We start from the raw sequence: 21,954 nt of genomic DNA, 5'->3' as shown, positions 1-21,954 counted from the left end.
CTCTTCTGGAAACATGGCTTTTAGAAGCCAGCGATTCCAACCTTTGGAACTCAGTTCCGCCTCAGCCTTTCCGCCAAAGTCACGGAGTGGGTCAGACGTGTGGCGGGTTCTTCCGTGTTTCTGGAAGGGCTGTGTATCCTAGTCACCATTTCCTTAGAGGTGACATCACACAAATTAGTGACGCTGACTCTCTTCCTGCCCCCTCTGCTCTCCCCATGCCCTCCATGTGGTTTTGCCAGTCTTTAGAACTAAATGGCAGCATATTCAGAGTCTTCTTTCAACTACTGGCCGTGGTCAGTGGTCAATAAAAACTCTTTAGGGCTGAAGCGATAAAAGAACAAAGTCTCCATGTCTCCTGGAAGAGGCAGAAGAAGATGATTTCCTCTTGTCCCACCCTGGGAACCCATGGACAGCTTTCCTCAGTGTGTCTGCAATGGGCTGCCTTGATCATAGTTGGGTCTGTCATGCACTTCCCACCCCTGAAGCCAAGAAGAAAAAAAAAAAGCAAGCAATTCATCCCTCCTCACAAAAACTACCCACGTGGGTTTGCTGCCTATGTAACCCACATACTAGCTTATCTATTTTCACTCTGCTGATTGGAAGTCTAGTATGAGGAGACCTGAGTTCTAATCCTGGCACTGACCTTGACTTGCTGAGCGATTCTACACAAGCTGCTCAACATCTCTGGGTGCGATTTCCTTCTTCCAGAAGATGGGACCCAACAATCAACATGAAGGGGGAATGTGAGAATTACTACAGCAATGTTGATAAAACACCTTGAGCTTCTTGGGATAGGAACGCTCAATAAATAACCCAGATTAAAATGATCATATGCTCAGGAAACCATATTTCCATTATATGGGTTATCATGTTGCTTAGCTTTAAGGAACAGAACTCGATTCATTTTCTGTTTTCTTACAGCAGTGTATTAAGCAGTATTAGAAATGACTCACTGGTTTACTTAGCATTGTTCTCCATTTTTCTAGGCAGTCTTTCCAAAATGAAACCGACCTTCTTGAAAACATGGGTAATATATCCAGCAAAAACGCTGGGCATTAATTTAATGTTGGCATTTATTTCTCTCTCACTTTTTAATTACTGTCTTTTTTTTTTTTTTTTTTTTTTTTTTTTTTTTTTTTTTTTTTTTTTTTTTTTTTTTTACTTTTCTTGACAGAGAAGACTCTAGCTAGGAGTTAAGGGAAAAGAACAGAGTATAAAACTTTCCCATTTGTTAATCAGAGGTAGAGCGGGACAGTACAGGGAGAAAACAGTAAAGTTACGTTTTCAAGGTAGTCCAAGGTGCTCTGGCTGGCTTGGGACACTATATAGGATAACAGAGTACGATAGAGTATAGTATGGCATAGTATAGATAGTATCCTCAGATTAGAAAGGATTTTGAGGGTAGCCTAGGTGGCTCAGTTGGTTAAGTGTCTGACTCTTGATCTCAGGGTCATGAGCTCAGGCCCCTCACTGAGCTCCACACTGGACGTGGAGAACTTCCAACCCCCCCCCCCCTTTTTTTAATGTTCGTTTATTTTTGAGAGAGAGAGAGGGAGAGACACAGAGCATGAGTGGGGAAGGGGCAGAGAGAGAGGGCAACACAGAATCCGAAGCAGGCTCCAGGCTCGGAGCTGTCAGCACAGAACTCCACATGGGGCTCGAACCCATGAACCGTGAGATCATGACCTGAGCCAAAGTCAGACGCTTAACCAACGGAGCCCCCCCCGCCCAGGTGCCTCCCTCCTTTTTCTAAGTCGAAAAAGAAAGGATTTTGAAAATTCCGCTGACACAAGGCCTTGACGCAGAGAAATACACCCAACTATACCATAAAGATGGGTAGTTGGGAGTGTATGAACTTGCAGACCAGAAACTCGGTTCAATACAACTTCCACCGTTGTGCTCTTTCCTCTTTCCATGGCACCGCTAGCCACCGCTAGCCTTAGAGTCCTTCCATGGAAAACGGGAATCCCTCTACCTGCCTCAGGGGATTGCTGTATGAAACCAGAGACTATAGGCGAAAGAGCTCCATAAATAAAGAGGTGCCAGGCAGATGTTAGTCAACACACAAGTATCCTGGACGTACACCCAACCTCGCTGAATATGTCAACTCTGAATTTTTTAAATGTAATTATGCATCTGGGGGCTATCTATGCCAAACGTCAAATCTCAGGTTGGCTTCCGGCACGCTCTGATGATGCCTTGCTACGACAGTCAGTGCGTGCTTGAGGAATACAAACTTACTTTAATATTAATCTGAGCAAAACATCATTAGGCAAATTACAGCTGCAGAAAGAGAGCAGAAACTGCATGAGACGCTCTAATGTTAAATAGGAATGTTTTCGTTTTTCTGGGCTCTTCTCCCCTCCATTCACACAGATCTTTGAGAGCTTATGGTGTGCGTCAATTTCATTAAACCCGGCACTGCAGATGGCCTAGGGGTTCTACTGTTACAGTATATGCAGAACTTCTCAGTAAGAATGAAGGAGCCGATATGCCAAGGAAATCGAGACAGTCTTGAACTTCAGATGTCCTGTCACTTGATTCCCATCCGTAGAGTACCAGGGGACACCTCAGATTCTAATGGCTGGACTCTGTATGGATGGCTTGGGAGATCATCTGGCCCCGGCCAGGGATTCCGATGCCCCGTCAGGTGGGTACGATGCTGCATGTAGGATACGTGGGCTCAGGGCGGGAGGGAGAAGTGAGTCCTGGTGGTAGCCATGTAGGCCTGGAGCAGAAGATGCCCCCAGGATGCTTGTGATATCTGCCTCCCATCTCTTCCTGTTCTCAAGACCACTGGAGTCAAGGTCAGGAAGGAAAAAAAAAAAAGAAATCTATTTAGGGCATTCGTTCTGCTCCTTGGGATACTAGGCCTCCTAACGGAAGTCAGGCTCCTAGGGCTCTGTCCTGCGCCATCAGGAGCCACAAAGGAAGGTGGTGCTCACTGCCCACAGGACCACAGGGTACTTCCCTCATCCTCCTTCCTGCCTTTCTTCTCTCCATAATCACAAAGCTAATGTTGCCTGTTTGGGATGATCACGTTTCCATACCAAAAATCAGATCATAGAAATGTATGGCCTGACAAGAGGGTACCTTCTCCTCAACGTATCTCCCACTAGGATCCACTTGAGGAGAGATGAAGAATAGTGCAACACAGCATATGAATGCTATGCTAGAGGTGTGGGCAGGGGGCAGCTGCTCGGGGAAAGAAGCAATCGGCTCCATCCGGGGGACTCACACTGAAGAGCAAGTGCCATTTGAGCTGGGTATTGAAGGCTAGGGAGGAGTCTGTTACATGGTTGAGAGGCAAGCAGATGGGCATGAATCCAAGTAGGGGACAGGAAGAGGCCAGCTCGATGGTGAAGCGGCGAGCAGTATGGGGTACAGATGCCTGCGGTGAGGCGCGGAACAGGAAAGATCAGCTTTATTCTCCAGGCTGAGAAGGATGGACTTTGTCTTGCAAATGATGGGCAGCCAGTGAATGATTTGAAGTAGGAGGCTGATACGATTGCATTTATTAAAAAAAATAACGGTAAACTAAAAAACTACAATCCTCAGCAAGTCACATACATTTACAAAATGTAACAGCTAACACTTTCTTGTGTATATGTCGGGCACTGCTGTAAGTGCATTACTTATGTATTGCTGTATCCTCATCAAATTTGCATGACAACCCATTTTCGCAGATGAAAAAACTGAGACACGGGTGATATGCAGCTCGTACGTGTTTGATCTGGTTCCAGGACTTTCACTCCACTGTGTCTTAGTGAATGCTGGCAATGCCCTTGACCCCCCTTTAAAAAAATTTTTTTAATGTTTATTTATTTTTGACAGAGAGAGACAGAGACAGAGACAGAGCATGAGTGGGGGAGAGGCAGAGAGAGAGGGAGACCCAGAATCCGAAGCAGACTCCAGGCTCCGAGCTGTCAGCCCAGAGTCCAACGTGGGGCTCGAACTCATGGACCGCGGGATCATGACCTGAGCCAAAGTCAGACACTTAACTGACTGAGCCACCCGGGCGCCCCTGGGCTCCTTTGATGAAGATACTGCACTGCACAAGAAACACTCTAACCTCAAGGAGAACACAGGCCACCATAATGGCAGGTTAGAGACAGAGAGCAGCAGGTTAGGGACAGAGAGAGCCTGAACCAGGTGGAGTCACTGGGGGATGGACAGCATACTTGAGAACTGTTTAGGAGGTGAGCTGACCAAGTGAAGGTGGAGGGGTAAGAGAAGTGAAGGGCAGCTCAGCTCACTGGGCAGAGATGCGATGATCTGAGATGGGACAGAGGAGAAGCAGGCAGAACGTGAGACACCCAGGTGATGTCTAGTCGTGTGTTCAAAATACGCTTCTAGAATTCAGGGGGGCGGTCAGGGCCAGATTCACAGATTTGGTGGCGGGTGAGATTACCCAAGCAGAGAGTTGTCAGAGTGAGAAGGAAAATGGGTCAGGGACATTCATGGGGTCGACAGACAGAGAAAGAGGGGTCCACAGAAATGCAGGAGAGGCAACGATCAGAACAGCAGGAAGAAACCGCGACCTGGATCCCAGGAATGGAGAGAGTGTTCAAAAGCGGGGGAGGGACCAACAACAACAAATGCCAAAGCCAGAATGCTCAGCTGGCCTCTGAGCGGCAGCAAGTAGGTGGTCCAGAGAGCAAAACATTCTTCTGATTTTGGTCCTAGAGATGCCTGGGCAGAAACAGACGTTATACCCCAACAGTGAGAAGAAGGAGAGGACCACATAATTACCTCTTGGTGATCCCATGTTCAAGAAAAACCCTAGGTAATCTCAGATTGCCGGAAATTCCCAAATTATTTCTGATTGCCTTTCGACTTCACAGACATTCCTGCTAGTCCTTATTATTTTTGGAGGGTTCTGCGATATTTTCTAAATAGGCATTTATACTCCGGGTTAATTATTTTAACCTTTGCACACAGGTTCGACTATCGCCAGATGCTCACTTTTTGGTAATAATCACTCATGACTCAGGTGACCTCAGACATAGAATAAAGATAGAGATTCTAGGTCATGAATAGATTATAAGTGAAATTAAATTACCGTATAGTTGTTCACAGGTAACTATCGATTAGAGAAAATTCACAAAATAATAAATACTCAGTATTCAACTTTAATTTTGTTAACACCATTTTATGAAAGATAGCTTCTCTGTGTAATTTTAGATCTAGGCTTTTGTGGTGAACTCGGCTGGGCTATCCTTCGGCATCCGCTGTTCCTGCCAGTTCAGGGTACAGATGTTTCAGATGCGGCCAAGTTCATCTCCAATTTGTTCTCACCAGGTCTCCCCTGGTTTCATTGATTCAGGATTGTTCTCTCCCCAGCTGACTTTTTGGTACTTTCTGAGCAAACTGCCTCACACTCAGAATGCATTCAATAAATATTTGTTGAATGAATGCATAAACTGTCAGTTCTGCTTAGTGTAAGCTGTTCACGCCAGTACTCAGTTTTTACCCAGCTCGGCCCCCCGTTATAAATCAGATCTGAGCAGCCATGTGGCGTACTAGGCTGGAAAAGGGGAGGGGTCCTGAACAGAAAGGGAAACCGTATCAGTTAGGGTTCCCAGAGAGACAGAACCAACAGGGTGTGTGTGTGTGTGTGTGTGTGTGTGTGTGTGTGTGTGAAGAGATTTACTTTAAGGAATTGGTTCATGCCATTGTGGGAGCAGTTAAGCCCAAATATATAGGGCAGGCTGGAAATTCAGGCAGGATTTCTTTTTTTTTTTTTTTCCAACGTTTTTTATTTATTTTTGGGACAGAGAAAGACAGAGCATGAACGGGGGAGGGGCAGAGAGAGAGGGAGACACAGAATCGGAAACAGGCTCCAGGCTCCGAGCCATCAGCCCAGAGCCTGACGCGGGGCTCGAACTCACGGACCGCGAGATTGTGACCTGGCTGAAGCCGGACGCTTAACCGACTGCGCCACCCAGGCGCCCCTCAGGCAGGATTTCTAAGCGACAGTCTTGAGGCAGAATTCCTTCCACTTCAGGAAACCTGTTTTTGCGCTTAAGGCCTTCAACTGATTGGATGAGGCCCACCCACCTTAGCAAGGGTAATCTCCTCTACTGATGATAGCGGTTAATCACCTCTACAAAATATCTTCACAGAAATCTAGGCATCACAGCCAAGGCAAGCTGACACATAAAACTTCACAACTCAAGAACTAATGCGGTCATGGGTTTGTGGTGGTAGGAAACACTTGGCCAACAATCCAATTAAGGGTGTCCAGAGGGTTGGTGAATGGGAATTTTGTTCTGGCCAGAGCTGATATTCCAGGCAGTGGTGGCCTGGGTGGTGAGGGCAGCCTAACAGCAGATGTCCCCGGGCAGTGAGTGGAAACACTTGGTGTCAGGTGCCTTCACCCACACAGTCCATCGGGTCATGAGCGAGGCTCTAGAATCCTTGGCATTCATCAAGAGATCAAGGCCAGAGCCTAGTTGTACAGCCTGGCCACAGCAATGTGGCGTGGAGAAAGCTTCTATGTCCCCATTACTTTGGGATGCTCCCTCAGGGCTCGGTAGCAAGATTGGGGTGGGTTCAAGAGACTGTGCTGGCTGGACAATAGCTGAGGGAGTAGTGACAGGTGTAAGGGTGACAAGAACACTGTCCCCAGAATTAGGAGACTTGGCTTCCAGGCCCAGCCCTGTATTAGTTGCAAATGTGACTTTAGCTTCCTCACCTGTCACTTTGGAATTATAATACCTTCCCTCTCTTCTCAAAGAACAGTCCGAAGGACCGAATGAGAGAAGGCACACAAGAATGTTTTCCAGAACACGTTATCCAAAAAAGATCACACAGATGAGGGGGTGGCAAGCCTGGTGTCACAGAGAGAGCAAGCTCAAATCACACCATTCCTGGGTTTGAACTCTGCTCTTTCACTATTATAAGAATAACCCGAGTATACTGGTGTCCTAGGGCCTGCTATGACAAAGTTGCAAAAATTGGGTGGCTTAAAAAAAACAGAAATGTATTGTCTCAGAGTTTGGAGGCTAGAAGTTCAAAATCAAGGTGTCAGTGGGGCCGTGCTCCCTCTGAAGGCTTTATAAAATTTTTTTTAAACGTTTATTCATTTATGAGAGACAGAGAGCACAAGCAGGGTAGGGGCAGAGAGAGAGGGAGACACAGAAGTGAAGCAGGCTCCAGGCTCCGAGCTGTCAGCCCAGAGCCCCACGCGGGGCTGGAACTCACAAACTGTGAGATCATGACCTGAGCCAAAGTCGGACGCTCTACTGACTGAGCCACCCAGGCGCCCCTTAGACGTTAGGGGAGGACTCCCTCCTTGTCACCTGAAGCTTCAGGTGGTCCTTGGCGTTTCTTGGCTTGTAGATACATCATCCCAACCTGTCTCCAAATTCACACGGTCTTCTCCCCTGTGTCCCCATTTCTCTCTTTTTATACAGACACCTCTCGTTGGATTAGGACTCACCCTAATCCAGTATGACCTCATCTTAACTTGATTGTATCTGCAGAGACCCTGTTTCTAAATTAGGTCACAGTCACAGGTCCTGGGGCTTAGGACCTCAACATGTCTTTTGAGGGGATACAATTCAACCCATAACAAGAGTCCATAACATTACAGGTGTCTGGCACATGGGAGGCGCTCCATGAACCGGAGTTCTCTTCGTCGTGAAAGAGAGGAGGGGGAATCAGAATCCCCCTTAATTCACAAGACACACACATCAGTGACAGCGTCTACAGAGACCAACTGCTCACATTTTTTCTGTTTTAGCCTAGTGGGCTTGGGATTTCGATGCTGCCTCCCCTCTCAGAGGATCGGCCTCCTCTCCTAAGACGGGCCGTGATCGTGACGGATGCTGAGGCCCAGCACAAGACAGCGCTCTTCCGAGCTGCTTGAATGGGCTCTGTGATGAGGGGACCTTTCCTCCTGCAGAAGTGGGCCGTAGCGGCTACCAGCTCCGTGCGCCCAGGCTGGGACTGTGAATACAGGCAATCCCCTTTCTGCAGGGCTGGGATTTGGGGCCTGGGAAGGAGTCAGAAGCCAGAGGGTCACTTCTTCAGCTGGCCCGTGGGATGAGCTCTTGATCCCTCCCCTGTAGGGCAAGCTTTGGTGGTGGCAGGTAACACACTGGAAGACACCATGTTAACGTGACCTTGGACACCTATAATGACTCGAGTATTGGGGGGGGGGGGGATCCACGTAATAGCTGTGCGCTTAGAGACAGTTTGGATGAAAGGATGAGAACAAGTTTCTTCTGGTTCGGTAAGAAAACTACGGAAAGTCAACTCTGCACGGGCAGCGTAACTATTATCCACTTTGCGGATGGGGTACAGCCAGGGTACCCTGGCAGGCCCGTCCTCCGCTGCCCATTGGTGTGCTTTCGCAAACTCCTGTAGACGCTCACTGCACTCGCGCCAGCCAACCTAACCAGAGAAGCCTTTCTTTTCTTTTTTCTTTTTTTTTTCGAGGACGCAGAAGAGGGGACAGACCAGAGATAAGCGATGTTATCTATTCACCAGTATGGATAACCCAGAGAGGAAAGAGTCCATATTCCCTCACCAGACGCAATGCTTGGCGTGAACCAAGGTGCACCGGGGAGTCGGTGAGATCCTTGAAAAGGCTGGGATAACTTATCGGGACTGGGGACCCTGTCCCTAGGCAGAAGCAGAGTGACCACTCTCTGGTCCCACACCCTGTGCCCCAAGGGATGAGCAATCACTCTTGGTCATCTCTATTCAGTGAGGCAGAAGCAATTTTTACTGGAAAGCCCACAAGTGTGACTTTTCCATTCTTCCTGTTTGCAAGTCCGTGCAGCTGATGGGGGAAAAAATAGCCCAGCTCATTTGCATTTAAGTCTTGAAATCTAAATATTTCCGTGAGTCATTCATTATTACCATATAACTCAGTGTTTGCATGCAAATAACTTTAATGACATAAATGCTTATAAAATAAGTCTCTTACCATATGAACTCGGTAAAGAATGCTAATTCCCAGAGTCATGAATGGCTTGGAGAAATCAATCACCTTCTCCCGTTCAGCAGTAATGGTGAGGCCTGCCACAGCCAGGTCTGCTTTCTGAAAGGGACAGAGAAAGCCCATCAGTGGGGTGGCCATGTTAGATGCAGGTATGGGGACTTGTGACCAGAGGTCATCACTACTGGGGAGATGTCACTCTAGTCTGGTTTCTCTGTGTGGGAAGTGACTCTAGATAGTCACAGTACATCCCAGGCCTGAACATAACAGGACATGGGTATTGAAGCTATAGCTTATGGTCATTTGAGGTCAGACCCCTCTAAATACATCAGTAAGTATAAAGAGCCGGGGGCATCACTACAGACCGTTCAGAGATAGTCTCGAAACGCCCTAGGCGAGGGAAAACTGGTACATAGGCTGCTGGATTCTCAACATCAAGTAGTTTTTAAATTCAACTTCTTAATTTGCTCTGTCAACAGAACTTGATGGAGTTGCCAGGTTGTAGAGGACGCGTGGTGGGAGGCAGTTACAGTGAAAAACAAAAATGATGTAACCACGGAAATGAGAAACAATCTAATGCAACCCCACTCATTTCATGGTGAGGACACGGAGGCTCAAATTGAGCTGGTGGCCCCACGTCACAGAGTCTGTCCTTGTCAGAGCTGGGGCTGGACCTGGGGCCTCCGGGACCACTGGCCACTTACGTTGCTGTTAAGGTTAAAATTCAGGTGCCATAGAACTAAAAGAAGGGTCTCTGGCCCTTCATGCAAAACCACCAGAATCTGTTCCAAGGACATTTATTTATTTTCTTTCTTTCTTTCTTTCTTTCTTTCTTTCTTTCTTTCTTTCTTTCTTTCTTTCTTTCTTTCTTTCTTTCTTTCTTTCTTTCTCTTTCTTTCTTTCTTTCTTTCTCTCTCTCTCTCTTTCTTTTTCTTTCTTTCTTTCTTTCTTTCTTTCTTTCTTTCTTTCTTTCTTTCTTCCTTCCTTCCTTCCTTCCTTCCTTCCTTCCTTTCCTTCCTTTCCTTCCTTCTTCTCTCTCTCTCTCCCTCCTTCTTTCTTTCTTTCTTTCTCTCTTTCTCTTTCTCTCTCCTTCTTCCTTCCTTTCTTCTTCTTCCTTCCTTCCTTCCTTTCCTTCCTTCCTTCCTTCCTTCCTTCCTTCCTTCCTTCCTTTCTTCCTTCCTTCCTTTCCTTCCTTCCTTCTTCTCTCTCTCTCCCTCTTTCTTTCTTTCTTTCTTTCTTTCTTTCTTTCTTTCTTTCTTTCTTTCTTTCTTTCTTTCTTTCTTTCTTTCTCTTTCTCTCTTTCTCTCTCCCTCCTTCTTCCTTCCTTCCTTCTCCTTCTTCTTCTTCTTCTTCTCCTTCCTTCCTTTCCTTCCTTCCTTCCTTCCTTCCTTCCTTCCTTCCTTCCTTCCTTCCTTCCTTCCTTCCTTCCTCTTTCTTTCTTTCTTTCTTTCTTTCTTTCTTTCTTTCTTTCTTCCTTCCTTCCTTCCTTCCTTCCTTCCTTCCTTCCTTCGTTCCTTTCTCTTTCTCTCTCTCTCTCTCTCTCTCTCTCTCTCTCTCTCTCTCTCTCTTTCTTTCTTTCTTTCTTCTACTTGCACCTCAGGTGCCCAATTTGGATAACAGTCTGTCCTGAATTCAAGCCCTCTGGGTAAGGAGATGCTATAGGCTTCCTCGATGCTCCTCTTGGCCACAAAGTCCTTCCTTGAACCTAACTGAAACCCATCCTGTGGCAAAGCAAATTCAATTTCTTCCTATTGGGTCGGCTCCCTTTGCACATGCTATGGAGGGGACAAGCCCAGAACTGGTACACAGTTCTGGTCTGCATACTGCCCTCATCAACTAACTTAGCCTAGTCACTTCATGTCTCTAGATGTCCTTGACCTCATCCTTAAGCCAAGGATGTGAGGTGAAGACAGGGCGAGGACCCTTCCCAGAAATTCTCTAACAGGGATTCTCCACATCTAGTCTCTGACCACCAGCATCAGAATCACCTGCAGGCCTTACAAAAATGCAAATTTCTAAATTTTCTTAATGTTTATTTATTTTTGAGGGGGAGGGAGGGGCAGAGAGATCTTTTAAAATGTTTATTTTTTTTTGAGAGAGAGATGGGGAGGGGGCAGAGGATCTGAAGCGGGCTCTGTGCTGACAGCAGAAAGCCTGACATGGGGCTTGAGCTTACGAACCGTGAGATCATGACCTGAGTCGAAGTCAGATAGTTAACCAACTGAGCCACCCAGGTGCCCTTAAAATGCAAATTTCTGAGTCACATCCCAGACCCCTGAATCAGACTGTGCTGGCGGGTCACCAGCATCTGTATTTGTAACAAGTTGCCCACGTGATCCTGACTACCACAAATATTGAAGAGCCATGTTTTATAACCGGGGCGTGTATCTCAGACTGGCCTCCACTGGTTTCCATTTCAGCTTAACTCCTTCTTCTAATTCTGGTGGATCAGCTGATGGAGAAGAGGTAGAGAGAAATAAGAAAGGGAAGTGTCCGACCATCACAAACAGGCCGGGCTGTTCTGAACGAGTGCACACACATACACACACACACACACACACATGCACGTACATGATTCTTCCTAAATCACTGCAAAGAAAATAGAGAGATAAACACGCTGGCCCTCATTGTGCACACAAGAGAATCTGAGATTTGTGTACAAGAAGGATAAATCCATTGGCAAAGGTCAGTCTCTTCTGCATTTCAACCTTGAGTCTCCACTCCTGGTCCGTGTTCCGTCTGCCAGAGCAGCCACTTGATCCTGGCGTAGGTTAACAAACTCAGGGCCTTATAAAGTGAGACCGGGCTTAAATAAAAGAAACAAGGGTGAAGACGTAAGAGATTTTTAATAAAAAATAAACATGTGAATGCCTCATTGTGCTCATTCTGCGTTTCTCCAAGAGAGCGCTGATTGCTGCTATCAAGTGAATCAATCCTTGAGATTAAAAAATGAAGTTTGATGAGAAGAGTGTTAACACCTTCATTTGGGACACTTTGGAGGGCTGCTGGGGCCTTTCAGAACCTCAGCCCCCCGATGACAGCGGCACTGGCTGGAGGCCCACTCGAGAGCACAGGTGTACAGCAACAGAAATCAACCAAACACAAAGGCCCAGCAGGTGCGATGTCAGACTCATGAGTGTGGGTTTCCAGCCAATTGGCAGCCCAAGCCCTGCATGAACCTTCGGAGGAGACGAGTTAAGTGGGTTGGATTGAAGGAACTGAAGAAAAGATCAGGAAAACCAAAACTCATAAAACGGGCAAAGGTACACAGCTTCCGGTCCCTCCTCTGGTTATTTAAGAGCACATATTCCATCCACCCCCCCCCAAATTAACCAAATTCAACAACTCTATCCCGAAGGTTTTTAATTTTTTGATGCTTATTTTTGAGAGAGAGAGAGAGAGAGAGAGAGAGACAGAGCATGAGCGGGGGAGGGGCAGAGAGAGAGGGAGACAGAATCTGAAACAGGCTCCAGGCTCTGAGCCGTCAGCACAGAGACCGACGCGGGGCTCGAACCCACGGACTGTGAGATCATGACCCGAGCCGAAGTCGGACGCTCAGCCGCCGAGCCACCTAGGCGCCCCTCTATCCCCAAGTTTCTTTTCCTCACACAGCTTTCCTCCAAAAAGGGCAAACTTTGAATTGAAATTTGGAAATCATGGCACCGGTTTATAAAAGTTGGCCAACAATGACATTATGGTAAAACAATCCCATATGGAGAGAAAGGTGGAAATGGACGGTGTCACAGGAGTGATACTTTCCTGGGTGCTTACAGAACTACCACATTCCCAGAGGGGGTGTGTGCCCCCAGGCTCAGACAGGGCATTTCTGTCCACTCACAAAGAGACGCTTCCCAAACTAGTTGGGGGCAGGGGAGGCAGGAAAGGAGGGGTGGGGTGGGAAAAAGCTAAAAGAAACCACGGAGGTGTGCTCGTGGCTGTTTCTTACACTTAATCAACTTAGTATAGAATAGTAATTGTCTACCCTGGCTTCCGTGCATCCTGAAGTATCAGCAACAACCTCTCAGGGTCAGGTTATTCCAAAAGATGTGCCTGCATTTTATTTCATCTGAGTTAAAAAGACATTCTGCTACAGGAGCACCTGGGTGGCTCAGTCGGTTAAGCGTCTTACTCTTGGTTTCGGCTTAAGTCACCATCTCACACTCCCTTGTGTTGGAGCCCCGCATCGGGCTCTGCGCTGTCAGCACAGAGCCTGCCTGGGATTCTCTCTCTCTCTTCCTCTCTCTCTCTCTGCCCTTCCCCCACTCACGCTGTCTCTGTCTCTCTCAAAATAAATAAGTGAACCTTAAAAAAAAAGACATTATGCTACACAGCCATCTTCGATGAGACGATATGCCACGAAACCCAATGGACAGCCAAAGGGAGGTGGGAATGTTAAACTGTTAGCAACTGTCAGTGTGGGGGAAGGAAGGAAGTACGGGCATGCCCATAGCTCAGGCCAGCCCTGCCGGGTCTCTTGGCCGCTCAGAGCAGGAGGGCTGTGCTCTCCCGTGGAAAAAGCAGTAGGCAGGACATCTCAAGACCCGGCTCTTGTTACAGCTGGGCCACAAACTCATGGTGCCCGTGGGCAAGTCATTCCCTTTTCTGGGCCAAAGTTGTAGCCACTGTAAAATGAAAGGGTTCAACCAAATGCCCTCTAAACTCTTCTTCCAGCTCCCAGACCTCACACTTGGCATTTCGCTTTGCTAGAAGAGGCGGAGCTTAGTTTAACCGACTCCTTTTGCTCAAGGAGATGACGGCGGTCGGCAGAATCGGATGCTGTGGAGCAGCTGGGGAGAATGAGCTCGGAGGAGGAAACTGCCAGACATGTCGGGCCAAGAGCAGCAGCCGACAGGGACCCCAGGCAGGGGAAGGAAATCCAGAGAGGTCGGGAAAGTGCACCACCGTCTGGAGAGCAGGTCCGGGAGCGGTCCCACGGGCAGGGAAACCAGCAAAGGCTGGGACCCCCAGAGCCAGAGGAAGAGAGGGAGGGCTGACAAAAGAGAACTGGTAGAGAGTTCTGTATGCAGCATGGTGTTCCTGATCTTGGGGTGTTGAGTGTGTGTGTGTGTGTGTGTGTGTGTGTGTGTGCGCGCGCGCGCGCGCACACAGGGGCGTATAAATACATTCCCTCCGAAAACCCGCTCTCCTCCCCATTTTCAATTGAAAGTGTTCTTTGAAGAGCTTCATGTTCTGCCTCTGAGAGATCCCCCTCTTTTATCTCCTGGATGTTTGTAGAATTTACAAGGGGAGGGCAGGCTGGAGCCAGCCTGGAGGTGACTTCCAAAACAGACTATCCTTTGCCTCGTGGAGTTTAATAGGGGTCATGCAACTGCCTCCATTGCTATCAAAGCCTGGAGGCCCAGTGTGGCTGCCGCTCTCCTCCCGGGAGCTGGGGCTTGGCTGGGAAGAAGGCGGCAGGTTCCCAGCAGGGCTCCCGGGTCGCCTGAACCTGCTGCCGCCACCCTGCGCCTCCCTGAGAACACCACTACCGCCGGGAAGGCGGGAAGGCGTCTGATGGCCGCAGATCCCGGACAGCCCGAAGGGAACAAACACTCTTCTGTGTCCTTCTCCTCTTTCAGAGAGCTGCTGCCCTCTTTCGGGCAACATGCGCTCCCACCCCCTCAGCAGTGCCCCAGCAGTACTGGCCGATGGCCTCCGGTGGCCTCAGCCCAGCCTCCCCCTCCCACCTCCCAGAGAACCAAGCTAAAGAGAGGTGGGACAGGGCGGAAGGCCATGTGCCCAGAGCAACTCGGCCTCTCTGGGACTCATTTTGCCGGGCTATACAGTGTGGACAATGCCTGGGAGAGTCCAGAGAGATGCTGGACCTATGTCTGGAGTGGCCGTTGACACAGGGCTGAGACTCAACCTTCTGTGTGGGGCAGACCTGTCCTGACTCTGTTAGTACGCACTTGTTTGCTGTGTGACTTTAGGCGAGACACTGAACCTCTCTAAGCCCCAGTCTGCTCGTATGCAAAGCAGGGGTCATCACAGTGCCTACCTCCTAGAGTTGCTGAGAAAGCGAATGGTTCAAAGTAAGTACTCGGTAAATGTTTGCCTTTAGGATGATAATCTCAACAAGGGCCTCTGGAGACGGTATCTTAACCCGGGATGAGTAGGAACGTCTGGGCGGGGGTGCTGGGGGCAGCCAGGCCGTTCTACTTCCAGGTAGGGCGGAGGCCTCTGGACACTTGGCCCCTGGTGGTCTTTCCCGGGTGACCTGGGACATGCACAGAGCTGTGCTGACAGGACGTGCTTCTCTGGTGTGGCTGCCTGTCTCTGAAGATTCGCCTAAGGACCCCCTGAGGCCTCATGCTGTCCCCATGCTTAGAAAACTCAGGGAAAACATGGACACTCAGCTTGGAAACCAAACTCAGTCATTTCCCACAGTGTCTTCCTTGTTATGTGATCCTCCTCTGGGGACAGCAGATGAAATGACCTCCCCAGCTTCCTTTGAATTCTCAGATCCGCTGTGCTATCTCCGATGGGCTTCTAGATCTTTTTTCTCTGGCTTTTTTTTTTTTGACCGGGTCCCCCTCCCCCCCCCCCCCCCCCCCCCCGCCAAGTCCTCAGTTTCCTGCCCCCTGGGCGGCGGGGGGCCCGGCTGTTTTTCCACGCCAGCCCCTTTCCGCCCCTTTGCCAGTCACATCTGCACATCCCTTATGTCACCTGCTACTCAGGCCCCATAGTGCCTCCCATTCTTTGCTGCCATTTATTTAACTCTGTAATTGCGTTACTTAACTCTGGAAAGCTTTGGGAGGCCACAGTTGGAATGAGCAAATGCTACACAGAATGAGGTTGTACTGAGCATTCCTGGAAACCTTCACTCCAAGGTAATTGTGTCTGGAGATCGCTTGTATATCGAAGAGGCTTACAGAATTCCAAGCAAGGCCGGTCTGAGGCTGCAAGATGGGAGCTGGCATAACGCATATAAATACCCAGATAGGGAGGAGCTCCGTCCGAGTCCATCAGGGAGGCTTGCCAGGGAAGGATAACTAACGCACATTAGGCCCTGGCTGAGGATGATATGGGGCCACGGAGCAGGCGCTGTGTCCCGGGTTCCCCCCCTTGAGTGTGGGCTCTCGGGGTAGGCAGCGACAGCCTGCACAGCCCCCACTGTCCCCTCCTCCTCTGCAACGCTCAGCATTCCCTCACCCCTCTTTACGGACTCTCCACCTTGCTGTAGGCAGCGTGCAAGGTGCTGAGATACAGGCGTGGCCCCGTGCAGCAGAGGGCTTGCAGTCCGGAGGGGAGGTGGACAGTCATGAGACAGTCGAACTATTTGTAAAGTGACAGCTGCAACAGGTTTTATAAAAGGGTCATATAAGGCACCATGAGAAGGTACAAGAGGGGGTTGATAGAGTCTGGGAGGTCTATGGGGGCTTCCCCCAGAGGAGATGCAGTTGCCTGAATAGGAGCTACCTGTGAGAAGGCCTGGGGTGAGCACGCCCAGTGGAAGGACCGCATGTGCCAAGGCCCCGAGGCAGAAAGGTACTTGGTGCATTCCAGAGATTGGAAGAAAGCCAGAGTGGCTGGAGGACACAGGACTGAGGAGCCTGCTATAAGATGAGCCTGGAGAGGCAGGCAGAAGAGGCGACAGCTTGAAAAGCACTTGGATGGCCCTGAGTATTTTAAGCAGTGGATGGCCTACAAGATACAGTTTGGAATACTAACCTCGCTAACACCTATAGCCCTTCCTGTGTGTCAGGAGCTGGACCGAGCACAGTATGTGTGTCATCTCACTTACTGCTCACAAAACCCCTAGGAGGTAAGTTACTATTATTATCCCCATTTTACAGGGCACAGTGAGGCATAGAGAGGTTAGGGAACTTGCCCAAGGTTGCACAGCAAATAAAGGGCAGAGCCAGGATTCCAACCTGGGCAGTTTCATTTCAGAGGCTGTATCGTGAACCTGCACCAAATTCAATCGGCTCTAGTGAAGAAAAAAAGATTAAAGAGAGGCAAGAAAGGACCATCCTCATTATTATTTTCCCATGTTCGCTATTTAAAAAAAATTTTTTTTAACATTTATTTATTTTTGAGAACCAGAGAGAGGCCGAGCATGAGTGGGGGACGGGCAGAGACAGAGGGAGACACAGAATCCAAAGCGGGCTCCAGGGTCTGAGCCGTCCGCACAGAGCCCGACGCGGGGCTCAAACTCGAGGAGTGCGAGATCATGACCTGAGCCGAAGTTGGACGCTTAACTGACTGAACCACCCAGGCGCCCCGCCTGTTTGCCCTTTATACCACTCCACACAGGGCAACCTGATGTCCATGCCCCTGCTCCATCAACATCAGCCAGCTGGACATGGTACCACGTCCCAGAGATGCTTTTCCAGCCCTTATCCTGCTGAACCTCCCAGCCAGCCATTCTTCTCAGCCCCTTGCCCGGCCCTCCCGAATGAGGTCAATGTCAAGGACACACAGCCCTCCCTCCACGTCTCTGACTCCATTGCCACGCATCACCGGCACCAGGCCAAATCGGGCTCACGTTCCAGCCCTGCCAGTCACCGACTGTGTGACAGTGGGTAGGTTTTACATCCCCTCCAAACTCCCTTCTCGCTTCTGTAAACGGCGACGATAATCACCAGCTCAGGGCTGTTGTGAGGACAAATGACACGTAACGCGCAAAGCACGGGGCCCGGCATATACAGATGCTCGATACGTAGTGGCTATTAATATTCTTTTTCTGCAAAGATGAACTCTGACACCACGACAACTCTACCCTTCCTCCCTCTTAAAAAATTATCCACGATCCTCACTCCCCTGAAGTCCGCCCTCATGAACTCCTGTGACTTCAGCCTCACTTCCCAGGACCCCTTGGGCTCCCCCACCCTGCACCAGTCTGGCTCGGCTGACTCCAAACACCTTGTACTTCCTGACAGCAGTGGCTCCCAAGGTGTTGCTTCTTCCACCTAGAATGTCCAACCCACATCGCCACCTACCCTCCGAGGCCCATTCACAGCTGATCTCCTCTGCAAAAACTTCTATGGCCTCCCCAGGAATGAGCCCGTCCTCATATCACCAAAGGTGATAAGACACTGCTTATACCGCTCACGTGGCATAGGCCATATAATGCCCTGGATTCGAACAGGGGGCCAGGGCTCGTACTCGAACTCGGTACTTACTAGCTGTGTGACCTTGGGAAAGGACTTACCTTCTCTGTGCCTCAGTTTCTTCTTCCATCAAGTGGGCATAACAGCAGTTCCTACCTTCATGGGGCCTCTGTGGGAATTAAATGAGGAAGCCGTGCAAAGGCTCTGCCTGGCACAGAATAACTCAGAAGATATTAGCCCTTCTGATTATTCTTAGTGTCGTTGTAGACATTCATACCTTAGCTCCTCATTGGATTATAAGAAGCAGGGACAAGGATTTTAAAATATTTAATGCATATAGCATTTCAAAGTTGCTATTGGTCTCATTTTACAAAGAAACCGAGGCCCGGAGAGGTTAGTAATTTGCTCAAGTACACAGAGCTAGGACAAGGAGAAAGTGAGCTTCAGACCCATATGGAGTATTAGGACCATTTATGTGGCTTTCTGATGGCTGCACTGGGCACAGTGATTTTCCCAAAGTGGGCACACGGCGAGTCCCTAATGAACAACCAGAACGGCCCACGGTGCAGGACACGGGAGGACAAGCCACCAAACGTGGCCTGCCCTCGAGTCCCTTCGCGCTGACAGCAGAATCAGGCAGATGTCTGACACGTGCCTGTAAGCAGGGGGGATTTTATCAGGAAGTCAGAATGTTACAACCGGATTCAGGTCATGACCCGGATGCGGTCAGATACAATCCTCATCCTCCAGCCTAAGGCAGATTCGGGGCCCTGGATCCCGGCCAGAGGGCTCCCTTTTCCCCTTATACCCTCCCAGGCCCAGTCCCCCCCGTAAGCCCGCTCAGGAGAGAGCTTGCCCAGGCTCTGTGCTTACAGGCGGCTGTCAGGGGAGAGGTGTTCGTTCTCCCCCCAGGAAAGTCTAGGGATGGTGAGGACAGTCACGTCCTCGCCGGGCCCGGTGGCCAGAGAGAAGAGGAAGGACTGGCTCCATGGAGCCAGTTTCTAGACTCTGGCCGGCCCTCAGTCCCTGCTGTGCAGTGGAACAGATTAACATCTGCAGCTCAGCCCATTTGAAATTAGATTATCTGCTTACTTCCTGTCTTTTGATCGATTTACCTGCTGGGTGTCTTCCTCCACCCCCCCTCCCCGCCACCCCCCGCCTAGTGAGATGCCCAGGGACCTGGCATGACTCACTGAGGTCACCAGGCAGAGCGGCAGTGGATTCTGAAGGAGACGGGGGAAGCTCACTCCCACTCCTGGCGCGAGCTTCTGCAGAAGTCATCATTTAGGCCTTCCTAATAACATGCCTGAGAAGGGCGCACATCTGCTCTCCTGCCACAGGAGGCAGGCTGTCTTCCCCCTCCTCCCCGAGGGCACTGGGGCCGAGCACGAACTCACTCTCAGGGCTCACATGCCATCTGCACGACGTCCGGCGTCCTCGTCCACTGGGGACACTGGATGCCAGCCCCACCCCTTCTGCTTTCAGGACATGGGAACAGGGGTAAGGGCAAAGACAAGAGCACCCAGTTAGCACGCACGCCTGCACGCACCGACCATCCAGCACCCGGGCCCCTGAGGCTGCCCGCCCCTATCGAGGGGGAGGCTCTGATCAGAGCTTTCGCGAACCGGTCTCAGCCCAAATGTGTGGGATTTATCCGTGCTCACTGGGCTGGGTCCGTCCTCAGTAATGCTCGGGGCGCAGAGGGCCAGAGCAGCGTTAGTATTCCTGGGGAAGCGGCGATGTCATTCGCAGGTCCGAGGGCTCCCCGGTGCTATTTCTCGAGGTGACAGTCTGCTCTCAGGGTTGGATGAATTTCTTTAGAGTTAAATTAAAATCCCCATGAAATATTTAGTTGGCTCAGCTCAGGGCTGTATTATTGGCCTATGCGGGCAGATTTCAGTTAAGAACCAGGCTGAAGGTAAGAAGGGGTTGGCAGGTCAGCCACCGGTGAAGTGGTGGAGCGCCGGAGGGTCTGAGCAAATGTTGACCTTTGACCTCTTGTCATAGTCTCCCGTTCACGGGCCATGGGCCTTCTTGCCTTTTGGGGACAGACAGATGTCTGTTTAAATCCCAGCCCTGCCATTCGCCAGCTGAGCAAATTACCTCCAGTCCGGGCTTCAGTCTCCTCCTCTCTAAAATGGGTGAAATAATGTCTTTTATGTTTGCTGTGAGGATTAAATGTAATAACCTATGTAAACGGAGCTCAGGTGCGGTCCTGCCTCTTCCTCTCCCCTCTTCCAAATGTAGTTTTTCAAGGGTCTCTTGAAAAACTAAAGCAGATTATGCTGTTCTAGTCTGTATTGACTTAATCTTTTTTATGCCCGTGGCCCCTTTCAGCACTCTGGTGAGGTCTGTGAACCCCTTCTTTAGAAATGTTTAAAAATGATTATTCTGCCTGGGTGGCTCAGTCGGTTAGGCGTCCGACTTCGGCTCAGGTCATGATCTCACGGTTTGTGGGTTCAAGCCCCGCATCGGGGTCTGTGCTGGTAGCTTGGAGCCTGGAGCCTGCTTTGACTTCTGTGTCCCCCCTCTTTCTCTGCCCCTCCCCCGTTAGCACTCAGTCTCTCTCAAAAATAAATAAAATTTAAAAAAAAACTAAAAAATGATTATTCTATTTACGGTATTGCATAACTGTATTACACAGAAATACAGTTGTCAGGCTGTCTGGGTGGCTCAGTCACTTTAGCGTGTGACTTTGGCTTAGGTCATGATCTCACGGTTCGTGGGTTCGAGCCCTGCATCGGGCTCCGTGCTGACAGCTTGGAGCCTGGATGGAGTCTGCTTCAGATTCTGTGTCTCCCTCTCTTTCTCTCTGTCTGCCCCTCCCTTGCTTGCGCACTGTCTCTCAAAAATAAATAAGCACTGGGGGGGGGAAAAAAAAGAAATCCAGTTGTAAAATATTTTTACATCTTTGTGTTACAGTGACCTTGGAGCTACAGGTAGGTCTAAGACCAGCACTATACTGACACGACTGGTGACAAAGTCACAGGTATGGTTCATATCAGTATGCTTTGTTGCCCACATTCGTAATTAAAAGAAATAACACATTTCAGTTTAAATTTAGAAACCAAATAGATGTAAATTTTTCTCTTCTAAGTTTATGGACTCTCCTGATGCTATCTATCCTCAGACCCTTGGGCGGGCAGGCAAAGAACCCACAGAAACTTCTCAGCTTACAAACAGTACAGGCTGATCCTTGAACAATGCAGGGGGAGGGGCGCTGACCCCCTGCCCAGTCGAAAATCTACGTAAAACGTTTGGCTCACCCAAAACTTAACTACTAATAGCCTACTGTTGACCGGAAGCCGAACCGATAACAAACAGTTGATTAATTCGTATTTTGCAGGTCATATGCATTAAATATCATATTCTCACAATGAAGCGAGTAGAGAAAAGAAAATGCTATTCAGAAAATACGTTGTACTGTATTACACTACTGTACTGTATGTATAGAAAATAAATCTGTGTCTAAGTGGATCCCGGCCACTCAAACCCAAGTTGATCAAGGGTCAGCTGTAATCGTTGACCACGGCCCACGGGCGTCAGGGCCCGCAGCCTACTCACCACACTCCGGCCATGCTGGCCTTCGTCTTGCTCCTCCGACAGGGCAAGTTCATTTGCATCTGCACATCTACGCTCTTCTCCGGCTGCAGGGCTCTGCCTTGGCCTTGGCCTTGGCTAGGCTGGCTTCTTCCCACCGTCCAGATCTCCAAGTGGTTTTCCTCGTGTGCCCATCTAACGGACCCCTCTCTCTGACGCTCTGTCTTATTGTCCTGTTGTGTCTTCTTCACAGCAAACATTACAATGCAAAGCTGTCTTATTTATGCGTTCATTTCGCTGTTTATTGTCTAGAATGCAAGCTCCAGGAGGCAGGAACCTGTAATGTGTTTTTTTTGCTACAGCCTTATGAATACCCCATTTCCCCCAAACTGATAAATCCCCCAGGCCACG

General features: G+C 49.5%; 1 protein-coding gene across 3 annotated transcripts in view; it reads right to left on the bottom strand.

The window, feature by feature from the left end:
* Nucleotides 1-21,954, bottom strand: part of GRIK4 (glutamate ionotropic receptor kainate type subunit 4) — a 433,258-nt gene that overhangs the window by 37,054 nt on the left and 374,250 nt on the right. For all 3 annotated transcript variants that reach the window (XM_058687070.1, XM_058687072.1, XM_058687071.1), the window contains one exon: nt 8,939-9,052. In XM_058687070.1, the coding sequence (XP_058543053.1) occupies nt 8,939-9,052 (114 nt within the window). The remainder of the gene's footprint in view (nt 1-8,938; nt 9,053-21,954) is intronic.

Source organism: Neofelis nebulosa, chromosome 10 (assembly GCF_028018385.1).
Source record: "Neofelis nebulosa isolate mNeoNeb1 chromosome 10, mNeoNeb1.pri, whole genome shotgun sequence".
Taxonomy (NCBI): Eukaryota; Metazoa; Chordata; class Mammalia; order Carnivora; family Felidae; genus Neofelis; species Neofelis nebulosa.
The sequence above is the reverse complement of the archived record's forward strand: the minus strand, read 5'-3'. Positions and strand labels throughout refer to the sequence as shown.